This window comes from Tachyglossus aculeatus, chromosome X1 (genome assembly GCF_015852505.1).
Source record: "Tachyglossus aculeatus isolate mTacAcu1 chromosome X1, mTacAcu1.pri, whole genome shotgun sequence".
Taxonomy (NCBI): Eukaryota; Metazoa; Chordata; class Mammalia; order Monotremata; family Tachyglossidae; genus Tachyglossus; species Tachyglossus aculeatus.
In genome coordinates, this window is record NC_052101.1 from 93,395,604 (window position 1) to 93,412,069 (window position 16,466).

The 16,466-nt window shown below is 46.2% G+C and overlaps 1 protein-coding gene across 5 annotated transcripts in view; it reads right to left on the reverse strand.

Annotated features, from left to right (window-relative positions):
• Positions 1-855: 855 nt before the first annotated feature.
• Positions 856-16,466, reverse strand: part of MGLL (monoglyceride lipase) — a 134,958-nt gene continuing 119,347 nt past the window's right edge. For all 5 annotated transcript variants that reach the window (XM_038771906.1, XM_038771904.1, XM_038771902.1 and 2 more), the window contains 3 exons: positions 16,375-16,464; positions 5,106-5,321; positions 856-1,076 (listed from right to left, as the gene is read on the reverse strand). In XM_038771906.1, the coding sequence (XP_038627834.1) occupies positions 951-1,076; positions 5,106-5,321; positions 16,375-16,464 (432 nt within the window). In that variant the 3' untranslated portion in view covers positions 856-950. The remainder of the gene's footprint in view (positions 1,077-5,105; positions 5,322-16,374; positions 16,465-16,466) is intronic.

Genomic DNA, 16,466 nt, shown 5'->3' on the forward strand with positions numbered 1-16,466 from the left:
TAGTTAAACAAAAAAAGGCAACCTCTTGGAATATATATATCTGCCTATATACACAGGTAGATATATATCTGTATATATATAGATAGATTTATATAGATAGATATATACAGTAGTTCATCTGGAAATGCAAGTGCTTCTGTTTATAAGGAAGAAAGGGGTGTATTTAGGAAGTAAGATAACTATTCCTGCTTTGTTTTATGTGATGCTCTTTCTCACTCCCACTCTAAACTTTCTGCTTTTCTCCCTGAAAACCCAGTTCTGAGGCTGAATAAAGCAATCTAACGTGCCCTCGAGCAGCTTTCCTGTAGGACATGCCGATCACTGCTAACCTGGTTTGTGCGGGTCAATTTCCAGACTTTGGAGGTTCTGTGGAACCCCGCCTTGCGGGAGGGATCCTAACCAATTGTGGAAGGACACACAGGCATTTTTCACACAACCAGACTAACTCCTCTTATCTGCCCCCTTTCTCAGCAGCAATGATTTGTTCAAAGACTGAGTAGTGGGTAGGGGCAGATCCCTAAATTTGGCAGAAGGAGCCAGGTATAAAGTCAATCCAGAGGTTTTTATAATATTCCTACCCCTCCAGAGAAAGCATATGACCACGGCAAAGTTGGCCCTTTCAGGTCATTTGAAGTGTCATTTTAAAGCCTAATACCAGGTTATCTTTAATACTTGTTCCCCCCCAACCCCAGCCCCCCCTACCCCCCACCTTTTATCATCTGGGTCTGTCCCCTTCTGGGAAATGGTCAAATGACAGAAGGGGGAGCAATTGTCAACATACAAGAATATCTATTTTCAAGAAATAGCTCTCAGCAGAATTCCTCTTAGAATTTTTTTTTTGTTTTTTTTTGTTTTTGGCAAATCTTGTCCAAGCTACCTGCTTCCAATCCCTTCCTCACCCACCTCCCAGGGTCACATTCGACCAAGGAAAGGAAACCGGGCTGATGGCCTTAAGGGTTGGAGGAGGTTCCAGCTGACTGTGTCTTTTGAGAGAACCACATTTTTATTTCTTGGAAGACTGAGCTGGTGACCTCAGGAAGCTCTTTGTGGAGGACGTGGTAGGCCCCTTCATAGACCTGCAACCAGGAGAACAAAAGACAGTCAGAAGTAGCAGCAGCACCGCTCTGCTGGAAGGAGGGGAACCTCCTGGTGGGCTGGGGTCCTTGTGGGCCGGGTCCTTGTCCAAGAGACCCCTTTTAGGCTGGGAACAAGTAAGGAGCCGCTCAGCCAGTTAGGAGGGAGGTAACAAAAATAATAATATTCATTGTGGTATTTGTTAAGCTCTTACTATGTGCTAAGCACTGGGGTAGAAACAATATAAGCAGATTGGACACAGTCCCTGCCCATGAGGGGCTCACAGTCTGAGGGTGAAAGGACAGGTATTTTATCCCCATTTTACAGATGAGGTAAGGTAAGCTAGTTGTGGGAAGTGAATGCGTCTACCAACTCTGTTGTAGTCTGTTAAATGCTTAGTAGAGTGCTCTGCACATAGTAAGCGCTTGAAAAATATCATTGATTGTTTTAGTATACTCTCTCAAGTGCTTAGTAAAGTTCTTTGCAGACAGTAAGTGCTCAATAAATACGAATGAATGAATGATCGATTGATGAGGTAACTGAGGCATAGAGAAGTGAAGTGACTTGCCTAGGGTCACACAGCAGGTAAGTGGCAGAACTGAAATTGGAACCAAGGTCCTCTGACTCCCAAGCCTGTGCTCTATCCACTAGAGCACACTGCCTTGCAGTGTGGAATATGGGCAAGGGAGAGATGCTCTCCCCCACCCCACCCCCAGTGCCACCTCTCACTCCTCGACTAGCAATTCTACAACTCACTCTGCGCTGCTGCCACCCCACAGCTCACTCCAGCCCACTCCAGCCTGGGCCGGGATTTCTACCCCGGCTTCTGGCCTCCTCAAGCCCCAGTACAGCACTGTCCCCTGGCTGGATCCCTGCACCTGTGGAAGGACAGAGCTGAGGTTCAGACTCACCCTGTGCAGGAGATCTGGGTGTCAGATCCAGGCTCCGGTCAGGAATAATAATAATAATAATAATAATAATAATTAAGGCATTTGTTAACTGCTTACTATGTGCCAGAACTGTACTAAGCGCTGGGGTGGGTACAAGCAAATCAAGTTGGACGCAGCCCCTGTCCCACATGGGGCTCACAGTCTCAATCCCTATTTTACAGATGAGGTAACTGAGGCCCAGAGAAGTGAAGTAACCTGCCCAAGGTCACACAGCAGACGAGTGGCAGGGCCGGGATTAGAAGCCATGACCTTCTGACTCCTTAGGCCCGTCCTCTATCTACTATGCCATGCGGCGTAGAGTAGAATAGAGTGGACACCTAGGCTGTCCCCGGCTTCACGTGGGGGGGGGGTGGGTCTTGGGAACGCGGTCAGAGAGCCCTGAACCTGCGTTGGCCCTGTTCCCACTGTCCAACACCTTTCTCCCAGATGGTCCTGCTCAGAGGTGGAATGAATGGTAGATAAGAGAGATCAGCCCCTTATTACTCCATTGATCTGAGGACATTTGGGGCAGTTTGGCAAGAATATAACTTATGGTCCCCTGACCCTAATAAGCGCAGGGTCTCTCCTTGTTAAATCAGTGCTATGACGGGCCCAGTAAAATTAGCCCTTCTGTCCTGATGGTGAGAAGGGACCATCAAGTCAAACATTTATTGAGTGCTTACTGTATGCAGAGTGCTGTACCAAGCACTGGGGAGCATACACTACAACAATTAGCAGACACATTCCCTGCCCACAATGAGCTTACAGTCTTGAGGGGTGAGCAAGGTCTCTAGACGGCAAGCTCATTATGGGCAGGGAATGTGTCCACTAACTCTGTTGTAGCGGACTCTCCCAAACGCTTAGTACAGTGCTCTGCACATAGTAAGTGCTCAATAAATACCATCGATAGATGAATAACTCCTTCCTTCCAATCTGAGTCCCACAAGCTGTACAATAGGGCTAGCGGTGAGATTTCACCTGCGAGCTGTCCATCAGCAGACTGGGTCTTAAGCGTAACAAGGCCCATTGTAATACCCTGGGAAATTTTACTCATTCAGTGCCCAGTAGCCAGTTATTTTTCTGACTATAAAAACTTTTGATTGTTCTTCCCATCTCCCTTTCAAGCTCATTCATGCGCTAACGATCAGCTAATGAGCTGTGCTCTCTCTTGGAATTAATAGATGCATAATATTTTTTTTTCGGCTTCACTGTGCCGTACGAAGACATCTAGCTACCTTTTGGAAGGGATTGAGCCCAGGGCCACTAATAGCTGATGTGGATTTGGAAGTCTATTGTAAACTGTTCTAATTCAAGCCAACCAGCCAGCCAGGACAAGGGGTCACCCGCTGAAGATCAATCAGTGGTATTTATTGAATGCTTACTGGGAGCAGAGCATTCATTCATTCAATTGTATTTATTGAGTGCTTACTGTGTGCAGAGCACTGTCCTAAGCACGTGGGAGAGTACAATATAACAGAATTAGCGGACATGTTCCCTGCCCATAATGAGCTTACAGTATAGAGGGGAGCTTACATTCTAGAAGATGATAGGTTTTTTGTTCTTTTTAAAGATATTATTATGTGCTCATTATGTGTCAAACACTGTTTTGAGTGCTGGGGTAGATACAAGTTTATCAGGTTGGACACGGTTCCTGTCTCACATTCATTCAATCGTATTTATTGAGCACTTACTGTGTGCTGAGCACTGTACTAAGCACTTGGGAAGTACTAGTCGGCAACATATAGACGGTCCCTACCCAACAATGGGCTCAGTCTAGAAGGGGGAGTACATACTATTTTGATTATTATTATTATTATTATTATTATTGTTCGATGCTCTGCCTCTCACATCCGCAGGCAGACCGGTCAATCTCTTCAGATTTATGGAGCTTGTAGTCAAAGTAGGCGGGAGAACAGGTAGTTAGGTATTTTTTTGGTATTTGTTAATAATAATAATAATAATAATGGTATTTGTTAAGTGCTTACTATGTGCCAAGCACTTTTCTAAGAGCTGGGGTAGATACAGGGTAATCAGTTTGTCCCACATGGGGCTCACACTTCAGCACTATGTGCCAAGCACTATATTAAGCACTGGTGTAGATACAAGCTTATCAGGTTGGACACAGTCTCTGTCCCACAAAAGACTCACAGCCTTAATCCCCATTTTACAGATGAGGTAACTGAGGCACAGAGAAGTGAAGTGATTCGCCCAACATCACACAGCCGACAAGTGGCAGAGTCGGAATTAGAACCCAGGTCCTTCTGATTCCCAGGCCAGTGCTCTATCCAGTAAGCCACACTGCTTCTGAGGTTCAGAACAAACAAAAGGAAGCACTCTTTTTCTCACTGTGGGAGGTCAGCATAAGAAATCTGGTAGCCACAGGAAGCTGTGCAGGCTAAAAATATCAGGAGGTTGAAGAGAGGTTTGGATCAATTCATGGACGAGAGGGCCATAATTGGTTACTGCAGGGGAAGTTTGGAATGTCAAGAAGGATGAGTTTGTATAGTGCCCTGCCCACAGTAAGCACTCAATAAATACCATCGACTGAAGGATGGATCTCTAGACTGTACGCTCGTTATGGTCAGGGAACGTGTCCAAACTAATAAACTTATATCTACCCCAGCACTCAGAACAGCGCTTACTTGACACATAGTAAGCACATAACAATATCTTCTAGACTGTAATCTCCCCTCTAGACTGTAAGCTCATTATGGGCAGGGAACGGGTCTGCTAATTCTGTTGTATTGCACTGTCCCATGTGCTTAGTACAGTACTCTGCATGTAGTAAGTGCTCAATAAATCCCACTGATTGATGGATGGATGGATGTCCCAATGCAAGCTCGTTGTGGGCAGGTAATGTGTCTGTTGATTCCTGTACTGTACTCTCCCAAGCACTTAATACAGTGCTCTGCACACAGTAAGCGCTCAATAAATACGACTGAATGAATGAACCATCACAACCCGGTCCCTGGAGGCATCTCACTGCCATGGTCAGAGATGGATACTGGGCTGGTGGGCCACTCTACTAGACAGGTCCTTATGCTATTTTGCAAGTCACGGGGAATACTGCAAGCACAGTGTATGTGCAAACAGGAGCTTTACCTTCAGCGTTTTGTCCTGGCTCTTGGCTGCTTCCATCAGTAAGTAGGCTCCCTTACTGTCGCAGAGCCTGTCGGCAGAACCCTGCAGCAGCAGGATGGGCAGGGTCAGTTTGGGGAGGGCTCGCTCAACTCGGGACACGGCATTCAGCAACTGGATGCCAAAGCAAACCTTAAGCCCTGCGTGGCAAACCAGGGAATCGGCATTATAAGAATCAACCTGTGAAAGAACAAACAAAAACTGAAGTTACCAAAGAATCACCACTGTGCACAGAGGCCTCTGCAATCTCTCTTTCCTTGGTTGGCTTCTCTTCTCTGCAATTTTCCAGGTCAGTTCTGCAGGGCAACTTTGATGTCATGAAATAGATACAGCTCATTCTTACCTTTCCAGCTCTCTGCCCTCGCCTACTTATGTCCTCCTGCTCCTGCTTTCACTTCCTTTGCTCTGAAGAAGCAAATCTCTATTTGTCCCTTTCGGAGAGAGGGAAAGGAATTTTTAATTTTCCCTCTCTCATTCTTCACTGTACCTTGGGCCTGTGGGCAGGTAGGCCGCATCTAAGGTGACGTCAAAGTGCCCTTTTCCTGAGTGTCCAATAGCAAATTTACCTGAGGCCCTGTTTGGTTCTAGCAAGATGTTTCAGTTAATTTCGTGGTGGGAACCAGGCAGCTGCAGGTCCCTTCAAGGGAAGGAATCTGTTAGGGTTTAGTGGATTTGAGGGTTGCTTGGGACAGGGCTACACGCAGCAGTCCTAAAGCATCTTGCTTGTAACCACAACCTGCCTTGTGGTTTTGGTTGTGGTTTCTCTTCAGGAGAAATAGCATGGCCCAGTGGAAAGTGCACAGGCCTAGGAGTCATCAGAAGACCTGGGTTCTAATCCCAGCTGTGCCAATTGCTTGCTGTGTGACTGTGGGCAAGTCACTTCACTTCTCTGTGCCTCAGTTCTCCTGTTCTCCCTCCGACTTAGACCGTGAGTCCCATGTGGGACAGGGACTGTATCCAACCTAATTAACTTGTATCTACCCCAGTGCTTAGAACAGTGTTTGACATATAGTAAGTGATTAAAATACCATAAAAAAGGAGCTAAGGTGAAAAGGAAAGGGAGGGAGAAAATGTAGAAATGGGTAGGTCATCAAGGACTGAACCCAAAAAGAGTCAAGGCCATGAAAGGCCAGAGAGGGGGCAAGGAGAGCGGTCCCCTTGGTTCTTCAACACTTATTCTTTCAGGGTGCTCATGGGCTTTGGTTTTGTTAGATGACTGCTCTCTACCTCTCTGTCAGTAGCACCATATTCCCTCTGGTCTTAGATTTCCTGTTCCCTACAGGACTCATCCACTCGAATGTCCTACCATCACCTAAAATGAAACAAGCCCATACAGAGCACATTTTCTTTCCCCAGTCTCCAAGCTTTTGGGGGCCCCCTTTGCAACTCCCCCCACAATCCCTCTCACCTCTTGGACCCTCAGGGCTGCATGACCTTGGAGTCATCTTCCCCTCTCTTCTCCTTGACTTCTCACATCTTTCCCATCACTAAGGTCTGCCGATTCCTTTTTGGCACGTCCCTTTCCTCTCCATTCTCATAGTGACAATCCTTGTCTTGGCTTTCAATCACCTCACACCTGAACTACTACAACAGCCTCTTTACTATAAATTGGTCCCCTTCCACGTCATTTTCAAGCTTTACGTTGATTGTGTCTCTTTTTTAAAAATGGTATTTATTAAGTGCTTGCTATGCATCAAACACTGTTCTAAGTGCTGGGGTAGATAAAAGATAATCAGGTTGAACACAGTCCCTGTTCCACATGAGGCAGCGAATGTCACTGTTTATTGTTGTACTGTACTTTCCCAAGCGCTTAGTAGTCTGCTCTGCACAAAGTGCTCAATAAATACAACTGAATTCATTCATTCATTCAATCATTTATTGAGCTGAATGAATGAGGCTCACAGTCTAAATTGGAATAAGAATTTAACCCCCATTTTATAGATGAGGTAACTGAGGCACAATGTAACAAACTGATAAGTATAATTGTGGTATTTAAGTGCTTACTATGTGCCAAGCACTGTAATAAAAGCTGGGGAAGATATGAGATCAAAAGGTCAGACACAGTTCCTGAGCCAAAGTGAGGCTCTGGGATGGGAAACCCGGGGTCAGATGGCAGAAGGTGTGTGTGTGTGTGTGTGTGTGTGTGTGTGTACACACACTCACACAAGCAGGGTTTGTTCTGTCTACCAATCCAGTCCACGGAAGAGACGTACAGAGGCAAACCAGTCCATTCTCTACCAGTGCAAGGCTGTTCCGTACATTCAACTCCCTTCTCAGGCTCCCGGTTCCTCCCCCTCCTCCTTCCCTCACCCCCAACGATCTGGCCTCCTACTTCATTAATAAAATTAAATCCATCAGGTCTGACCTCCCCAAAGTCACTCCCCCGCCCTTCTCCAACCCCCCAGCTCTCAACACTCTCCGGTACTCTCCCATTCTTTCCAGCAGTATCCTCAGAGGAGCTCTCCTCCCTCCTCTCGAGTGCTACTCCAGCCACCTGTGCTTCTGACCCCATTCCCTCTCATCTCATGAAATCTCTCGCTCCTTCCCTTCTCCCCTCCTTAACTTCCATCTTCAACTGCTCACTCTCCACTGGTTCCTTCCCCTCTGCCTTCAAACATGCCCATGTCTCTCCCATCCTAAAAAAACCCCTCTCTTGACCCCACCTCACCATCTAGTTATCGCCCCATCTCCCTCCTACCATTCCTTTCCAAACTCCTTGAACGAGTCGTCTACACATGCTGCCTCGAATTCTTCAACACCAACTCTCTCCTCAACCCCCTCCTGTCTGGCTTCTGTCCCCTACATTCCACAGAAACTGCCCTCTCAAAGGTCACCAATGACCTCCTGCTTGCCAAATCCAACGGCTCGTACTCTATTCTAATCCTCCTCGACCTCTCAGCTGCCTTCGACACTGTGGACCACCCCCTTCTCCTCAACACGCTATCCAACCTTGGCTTCACTGACTCCGTCCTCTCCTGGTTCTCCTCTTATCTCTCCGGTCGTTCATTCTCAGTCTCTTTTGCAGGCTCCTCCTCTCCCTCCCATCCCCTTACTGTGGGGGTTCCCCAAGGTTCACTGCTTGGTCCCCTTCTGTTCTCGATCTACACTCACTCCCCTGGTGACCTCATTCGCTCCCACGGCTTCAACTATCATCTCTACGCTGATGACACCCAAATCTACATCTCTGCCCCTGCTCTCTCCCCCTCCCTCCAGGCTCGCATCTCCTCCTGCCTTCAGGACATCTCCATCTGGATGTCTGCCCGCCACCTAAAACTCAATATGTCCAAGACTGAACTCCTTGTCTTCCCTCCCAAACCCTCCCCTCTCCCTGACTTTCCCATCACTGTTGACGGCACTACCATCCTTCCCATCTCACAAGCCTGCAACCTTCGTGTCATCTTCGACTCCACTCTCTCGTTCACCCCTCACATCCAAGCCGTCACCAAAACCTGCCAGTCTCAGCTCCGCAACATTGCCAAGATCCGCCCTTTCCTCTCCATCCAAACCGCTACCCTGCTCGTTCAAGCTCTCATCCTATCCCACCTGGACTACTGTATCAGCCTCCTCTCCGATCTCCCATCCTCTTGTCTCTCCCCACTTCAATCCAACTTCATGCTGCTGCCTGGATTGTCTTTGCCCAGAAACGCTCTGGGCATGTTACTCCCCTCCTCAAAAATCTCCAGTGGCTACCAATCAACCTACGCATCAGGCAGAAACTCCTCACCCTCGGCTTCAAGGCTGTCCATCACCTCGCCCCCTCCTACCTCACCTCCTTTCTCTCCTTCTACAGCCCAGCCCGCACCCTCCGCTCCTCTGCCGCTAAGCTCCTCACCGTGCCTCGTTCTCGCCTGTCCCGCCGTCGACCCCCGGCCCACGTCACCCCCCTGGCCTGGAATGCCCTCCCTCTGCCCATTCGCCAAGCTAGCTCTCTTCCTCCCTTCAAGGCCCTACTGAGAGCTCACCTCCTCCAGGAGGCCTTCCCAAACTGAGCCCCCTCCTTCCTCTCCCCCTCCTCCCCTTCACCATCCCCCCCACCTTACCCCCTTCCCTTCCCCACAGCACCTGTATATATGTATATATGTTTGTATGTATTTATTACTCTATTTTACTTGTACATATCTATTCTATTTATTTTATTTTGTTAATATGATTTGTTTTGTTTTCTGTCTCCCCCTTCTAGACTGTGAGCCCACTGTTGGGTAGGGACCATCTCTATGTGTTGCCAACTTGTACTTCCCAAGTGCTTAGTACAGTGCTCTGCACACAGTAAGCGCTCAGTAAATACTATTGATTGATTGATTGACTGTTCTTCTCAAATGCTTGATTGTGTTTTATTCTGATTGGCTTTAAACACCTCAGTCCTTGAAGGTTCCTTGGGAAGGTTGTTTCCCAGTGTAATGGCTTTGACAGGAAGTTTTTCCTGATATACAGCTTACATTTTCTATTTCTTGATCACATTGGCTACTTCCAGACAATGGGCTATTCTGGGTCTGAATCCCTGCCAAGTCATCAGTTATGCTGGCCGATGTAGGGGAAAGGGCAGGCGGGGTGGTGTGTGCGTGTGTGAGACAGAGAGAGAGAGAGAGAGAGAGCACAGTGGGCTAGGTTGCTGATGATCAGGTGAGGACTGAGGGAAACTTCTTAGGGCTCATAACTCTGTTTCTATGGGCTATTGGAAGCGGGAGGGAGGGAGGCACGCAGATCCAATCACTAGACAAGGCACATCAATCTCTTATGGATCTCCGTTACTCAGTTCAAGCAGGTACCAGAAGTGTTGCCTGTTCCTCTTTGTCTTTCTAATGACTCAGTCCCTTCATTCACCCTGGCCCCCATTTGAACTATATCCATTTTTAGTATTTTTAAGAGAGGAGGTGTCTCAGCCTTGTCGCAGCAGACTCCTCCAGATCAGTGGGGATTAGAAGTGCAGTCCATACAGTTTTACTAAGCAGCCCCATATTGCCCTCATCTTGCCCCTGCTTTTTTTTTTTCCTTAACCGTTTGGTAGGTGACTAGCGTCCAAAAATCATGAACCCAAATCCGAAGTTATAATTTCAGGCTGTGATCTGCAAGAATTTTGAGCCTTTCTTTTCTGGCTGAAAGTAGTCAGAAGCCCCAGGGAAATAGGTTGGGAGAAGGAGGAAGGGAATGGGTTACAAAAGGATGCAGGGAGACTCTTGGGAGAGGAACTCAGCTGCTGAAATGGCTTCTCCCTTCTCTGGTTCTTGAGGCTTTTGTGTTTTGCCTCAGGTGACTCCCCTTATTAATAATAATAATGATGGCATTTATTAAGCACTCACTATGTGCAAAGCACTGTTCTAAGCCCTGGGGAGGTTACAAGGTGATCAGGTTGTCCCACAGGGGGACTCAAAGTCTTATTCCCCATTTTACAGATGAGGTAACTGAGGCCCAGAGAAGTTAAATGACTTTCCCAAAGTCACACAGCTAGCTGACAATTGGTGGAGCCGGGATTTGAACCCATGACCTCTGACTTCAAAGCCCGTGCTCTTTCCACTGAGCCACGCATCAGTCTCAACAGCCCTTGGTTGAGGAAAAAAACAGGGCATTATCCCTTTGGCCAAATAGAAACATAAAGGTAGGTTTTAATAATAACAATGATGATGGCATTTATTAAGTGCTTACTATGTGCAAAGCACTGTTCTAAGCGCTGGGGAGGTTACAAGGTGATCAGGTTGTCCCACGGGGGGCTCACAGTCTTCATCCCCATTTTACAGATGACGTAATTGAGGCACAGAGAAGTTAAGTGATTTGCCCAAAGTCACACAGCTGACAATTGGAGGAGCCGGGATTTGAACCCATGGCCTCTGACTCCAAAGCCCGTGCTCTTTTCCACTGAGCCATGCTGCTTCTCTATCCAAGATCTAGACAGACCAGTAGAGAAGAGAAGCTAATTTACGAGGTTAGGGGAGGACAAATGAAAGTTTCATGGCTTACACTGAAATGTCACCCTAGGCAGCAGCATGTTAAGCCCAGGAAAAAAATGACACGTCACAAAATCCTAAAATAAATATTTGCATGTCAAATTGGAGAAAGGAACACTTTGATATTTCTTGGAGAATGTAGCTACTGAATAGTGTGCTGGCAGATAGCCAAGTCTGAATAACGATGATATACTTTTTTTAATAGTTTAGGTAAGTCTTATTTTCATTTGTTATTCATGAGACTAGGGATCAAAACTTGCCTAAACAATTACACTGTAAGCTCCTCGAGGTTAAGGATTGCATCTTTTATTTCTCTGCTATGTTCCCAAGTACCTAGCACAATGCCCTGAACCCAGTAAGTGCACATCTCCCTGGTCCCAGTGGATTAGGATGGAAACAAGAGATGTCCAGCAAAAAATGAAAATACTCTTTTTCCTAACTCGGTATCTCAGAATCAGAAGTTGGTACCTATGACTTCATATCTCCTGAATACAGTTGAGGGAAGTAAATAGATGCTAAGAGATTCAACTGACTACCTCAGCTTGAAAGCCCTTACACTTAACTTTGTTTTAAATATCTTCCTTTTGTAAGCTCGTTGACGCAACCTATATTTACAAGAAACTGCAGTCAAGTAGATGCATTTGTGAGAAAAGTTCAACTTTACTTTCCGGAGCACTGAGTGGGTCTAATTTCCTTGACTCTCATTTTAGCAGCTGGGTGTAACCTGACATTTCCACCCAAAACTCAGTGACTTTTCAACGGCAATTTAAACAAAAACACCAGGTTCCTCTGGCTACTTAGCAACTGGCTTCTGGCTAATCTATCCCTTGTTTTGGAGCTGTGTCAGAAGCTACTCTAAGGTAGAGGCAGGGTTTTGAGCTGTTCTTCTAAAGGCAACAGATGAAGGGCTCGGGGGGAGGGGGGGAGGTAAAAAAAAAAAAGGGTGGGTGGCTGGATTGACAGACACTCATTCCCATGGAGTAAAATAATGTAGATCAATTCATATAAGCTTCCACTAGCCACCCCCATACAATTCCACACATGCCAAGAGATGTTCTGTTTTTTTTTCTTTTAAGCAACAGGGAATTTTTAGCTACAGCAAAATAGACAAATCCTTTGTGTGGATTCCAAAATATGAATGATAGACATTGTTCACAGGATAGAAACAGCTATCTAAATAGTACTGATCAGAAAGGCAATGATCCATGCTGGTGGGAGTCCTCCTTTGCAGGACTGTACTGGGGAAGAGTGAGCGGCAGGGGTTTATCTTTTTTAGCTGTTGTCTAAATGCCAAAGTAGGAGCCATCTGAAAGGGTTGAGGCAGCAACGCTTGGAACCTGAGCCTACGGCTCCTAAAAATGCCACTGAGATGAAATTTTGTGGGTGGGGGTGGGACGAAGCAGAGTTCTAGAGCTTGTTTTGGGGTTGGAGGGGGTGTTGAGAAAAGTGGGTGGTAGAGATAAATGGTTAGTTGTTGGAAGGGGCCCGACTGAGTGTTTAAGTTTGTGGAGCTCCCCATTCTTCTTCATTAGAGCCAGGATGAAGAACAGAATTAGATATTGGGAAGGAAGGAAGCAAAGTCACTGATTTATGTCTGAAACCTGGGTACGTATAACTCACCATACGGCCAGTCAGCTGTGAATATAATGAGTTGGAATGCTTTTGGAGGATGTCCCAAAGTTATTTATAGAGAAGAGAAAGTTGGTTTTATAGGAGGAATAGATTCCATGTATAAATAATAGTTACCCCTGATACAATGAGAGCCCAGAAACTTTGAATTGTAGTCTAGCTAGTACTATTGAGTTGAAACTAGTCAGAACTGAGGTACTTAATTCTGAAATAATCAGTGGGTCCCTTTAAAAGCAACTAGATGTAAATTAATTGCCTCAGGAAGGCTTTTTCTTGAAAAGAGTCACCCTGATCAATTGGCCAGGGTAACACCATGTGCATGTCTGAGTGAGGGTTGAGTGAGGAGAGGACCGGTCTCTCATTTTGAAGAACGGTGTTGGAGACAGAATAATAATGATGATAATAATAATAATAATAATGATGGTATTTGTTAAGCGCTTACTATGTGCAAAGCACTGTTCTAAGCACTGGGGGGCTACAAAGTGATCGGGTTGTCCAACGTGGCTCATAGTCTTAATCCCCATTTTACAGATGAGGGAACTGAGGCCCAGAGTTTAGTGACTTGCCCAAAGTCACACAGCTGATAGTTGGTGGAGCCGGGATTTGAACCCATGACCTCTGACTCCAAAACCCATGCTCTCTCCACTGACCTACGCTGCTTCTCTAATGCCTAATTAAATGAGTCAATGGTCCAGTGCCTGGCTTGCTATGAGAAAAGTGCTGAGTGACCTTTGGCAATCACTATGGAGAAGCTTCCACATGAGGACACAGGACATAGGACACTGGAAAGACACAGACTAAGAGGGGACATGTCTGTAGTTTGCAAAATCCTGAAGGGTATGGGACAGGCTATATGCAGAATTACTGTTCAGCAAATCCAACACCAATAGGACGAGGGGGAAGTTTCTGAAGCGGAAAAGTGGTCGGTTTAAATCAAATGAAAGGATACACTGCCTTCCCCCAGCAAGGGGGTAAGCCTATGGAATTCATTACCACAGGAAGTGGTGCTGGCCCCCAACATCAGTAAGTCGAAGAGGGGTTTGGATCGATTCAAAGGTGAGAGATCTGAAATGGCCACTAGCAGGAAAGTTAGGAATGTAGAGGAAAAAGTGTAGGATGTTAGATGTCCAGGAAGGGAAACCAGCACACAGTTCCTCCATCCATATAACTGCCACTGTTGGTGACTGAATCCTGGTCTATTGGTCTGATCTTACATTTGGGACCTCTCACAGTCTTATACTGAGGGTGACTGTTTCGTTCTCTCTTAATTATTGTAAAGGCATTCGGATGGTCCAACTTGGGTTGTTCTTTTTAATAGTATTTGTTAAATGCTTACCTTATGCCAGCCACTGAACAAAGCACTGGGGTAGATACAAGTTAATCAGGTTGGACACAGTCCATACCCCACATGGGGCTCAAAGTTTTAATCCCCATTTAACAGATGAGGTAACTGAGGCATGGAGAAGTGAAGTGACTTGCCCAAGGTCACACAGCAGATGCGTTCCAGAGCCAGGATTAGAACCCAGAACGTTTTGACTCCCAGGCCTGTGTACCATCCATTAGGCCACACCGCTTCTCTTTTTTAAACTCCAAGCAGGGGAGGCTTTTTTGTGGAATGATAGCAATGTTGACAAAGGCCACCAGGCTTCAACTTCCTGGGCTGTTGTGAGTCTGTATCGCCATGTTTTACAAATATTTCACTTTTAATGTTTACTTGAAAACTAAGCAATAATCTGGTTCAAAACAAACACATTTTTGGGCATTTCTTATTTAACTGCAATTTTCCAATAAGCAGTTAAAGTAGGCTTCATGTGTCACAGCCCTATTCTAATATGCTCTTTAATGTTAAGGTTTCTTCCTTCCATTATTTAAATAGGTTTTTCCTTAGTTTTTTTTTTAATGTAGTTCTTAAGATGCTGACCTAAGTCTCAGAATAAAGATCATGGCTCCCACTTTCCATGAATACATTCTCTGCGTGTGTGTGTGTGTGTGTGTGTGTGTGTGTGTGTGTGTGTGTTGTAAAAGGTTCAACAGAATGTTTAAGTAGGGACATAAAGTGGTTGTAGCCTAATGGCTGATTCTCTAATCTACACAAGAGCTGTACTGCAGAAATGTATTGGACATGAGAGGCCCACTGCCAGGCTTTGTCTTTGTCAATCTACATCGCTGTGTCTAAGAGCAGGCATACAATCACCCTTCCCTCCTCCACTCACCCACAGCTGGGGAATTCATTAGTGTCTCCAAACTAATAATACAGCTTACCTGGCCAGCCAGAAGCCCGATAAATTACAATGTGTCACCGCAGGATGCATCAGGGATGGATGTGAAAATGGCAGAACCTGTTTGCTGCACTTAGAGTTTACAGTAGGTGCCTGCTTTTTTTTTAATATAAACCTGGGAATGGCATTTTCTGCCATTTTGATTGATCTTAAAATGAGATGAAAATCCCCATCTAGTGCCTTTATAGTTAGAAAGTTCAGTTGCTTTATTCCCTTTTTGTTCCCCTCCTGGAGATATTTCTTAAAGTGGATAAAAAACAAACAAGTCTACACCTGGCTGCGTCGTTCCAAAGAGAGGACGCTCCCCCCACCCCACCATTGTTGTGATAGTACAGCCGTTGCTAAGATAATTGGTTTTACTAGAGCTTGCACATTCAGGGGAGAACTATTATTTGGAATGTCTGAAGGAGGTGGATTTGCTATACCACACCACTGTCGTGGCCTAGCTCACAAAGGAAGTTGCACAGATGGCACGGCATCTCACACCTACAATAGGCTGCTGCTCTAAGCAATCAAATGAGTCTAAATTGGATTACTTAAATCAGATGATTAGACAGATAATTGAAGATGACTGGAGGAAGAGTTGAGGGGGGAAAAAAACCTCCACATTTCTCATCTGCATCATCTTTTATCTGAACTATCTCCTTCCTTCAGGGCTGATTAAAACATTTAATGGAGCAGGGTGTGTCTGGCCATGCTAAATACAGAATGGACAGTTTTTGTGATAATGTCAGGAGTGTAGAAAAGTGTGAGTAGGAGTCACTAATTGAAAGATCCTCCCACCCTCTCTGAAGTAGTTAAGGTCTTGCCTGGCATGTTCCCAATCTAAATTTAGTTAGAAAGGTGCTCCAAGTGCTATTCTTTCTAACTTCCCTCTTCCGCGGAGCAGTGTGGAAGTAGTAGGGGAGGGGACTGAGCCCAGGAATTCCTGTGCCCATTCCAGCCCTCCCGTCCCATCTGGACTCAGAAGAAGCTGTGGGCTCCTCACCCCATCGGAGCAGCCAGGCCCCTGGCCTTAGCCTGGGGTGAAGGGGGTTTGGCGGCGGTGATGGAGAGAGGACAGCAACAGTGCAGCTAAGGCAAGTGCTGTGCCAGTCAGGCCCTCAGTATAGGACACCCCTGGGTGTGCGTCTGGTTGGCTGAGAACCTCCCAGTGCCAGCTCACTGTACAGATCAGGAAACCGAGAAATGAGGTGAGGGGACTCACTTGATTTCACAGAGTTTATCAACAGTGGGGGCTTGGGAGAGGTGCCCAGGTTTTTGCCCACCCCACCCAGCCCCCAACACTCACCTCAATGTGATGCCATAGCCACTTGATCACGATCAGGGTGGTAGTCACTTTCCAACAAACCAAAAGTCCTCCCCAGCCGTGCGCATGATTCTTACCTCTGTCTTATTCCGGGACAGCACGCTGGAATCAATTGGCCCCAGAGACAGGTTTGGGAGAACCAGATTGAGCACTTTAGCGGCCAGAACCT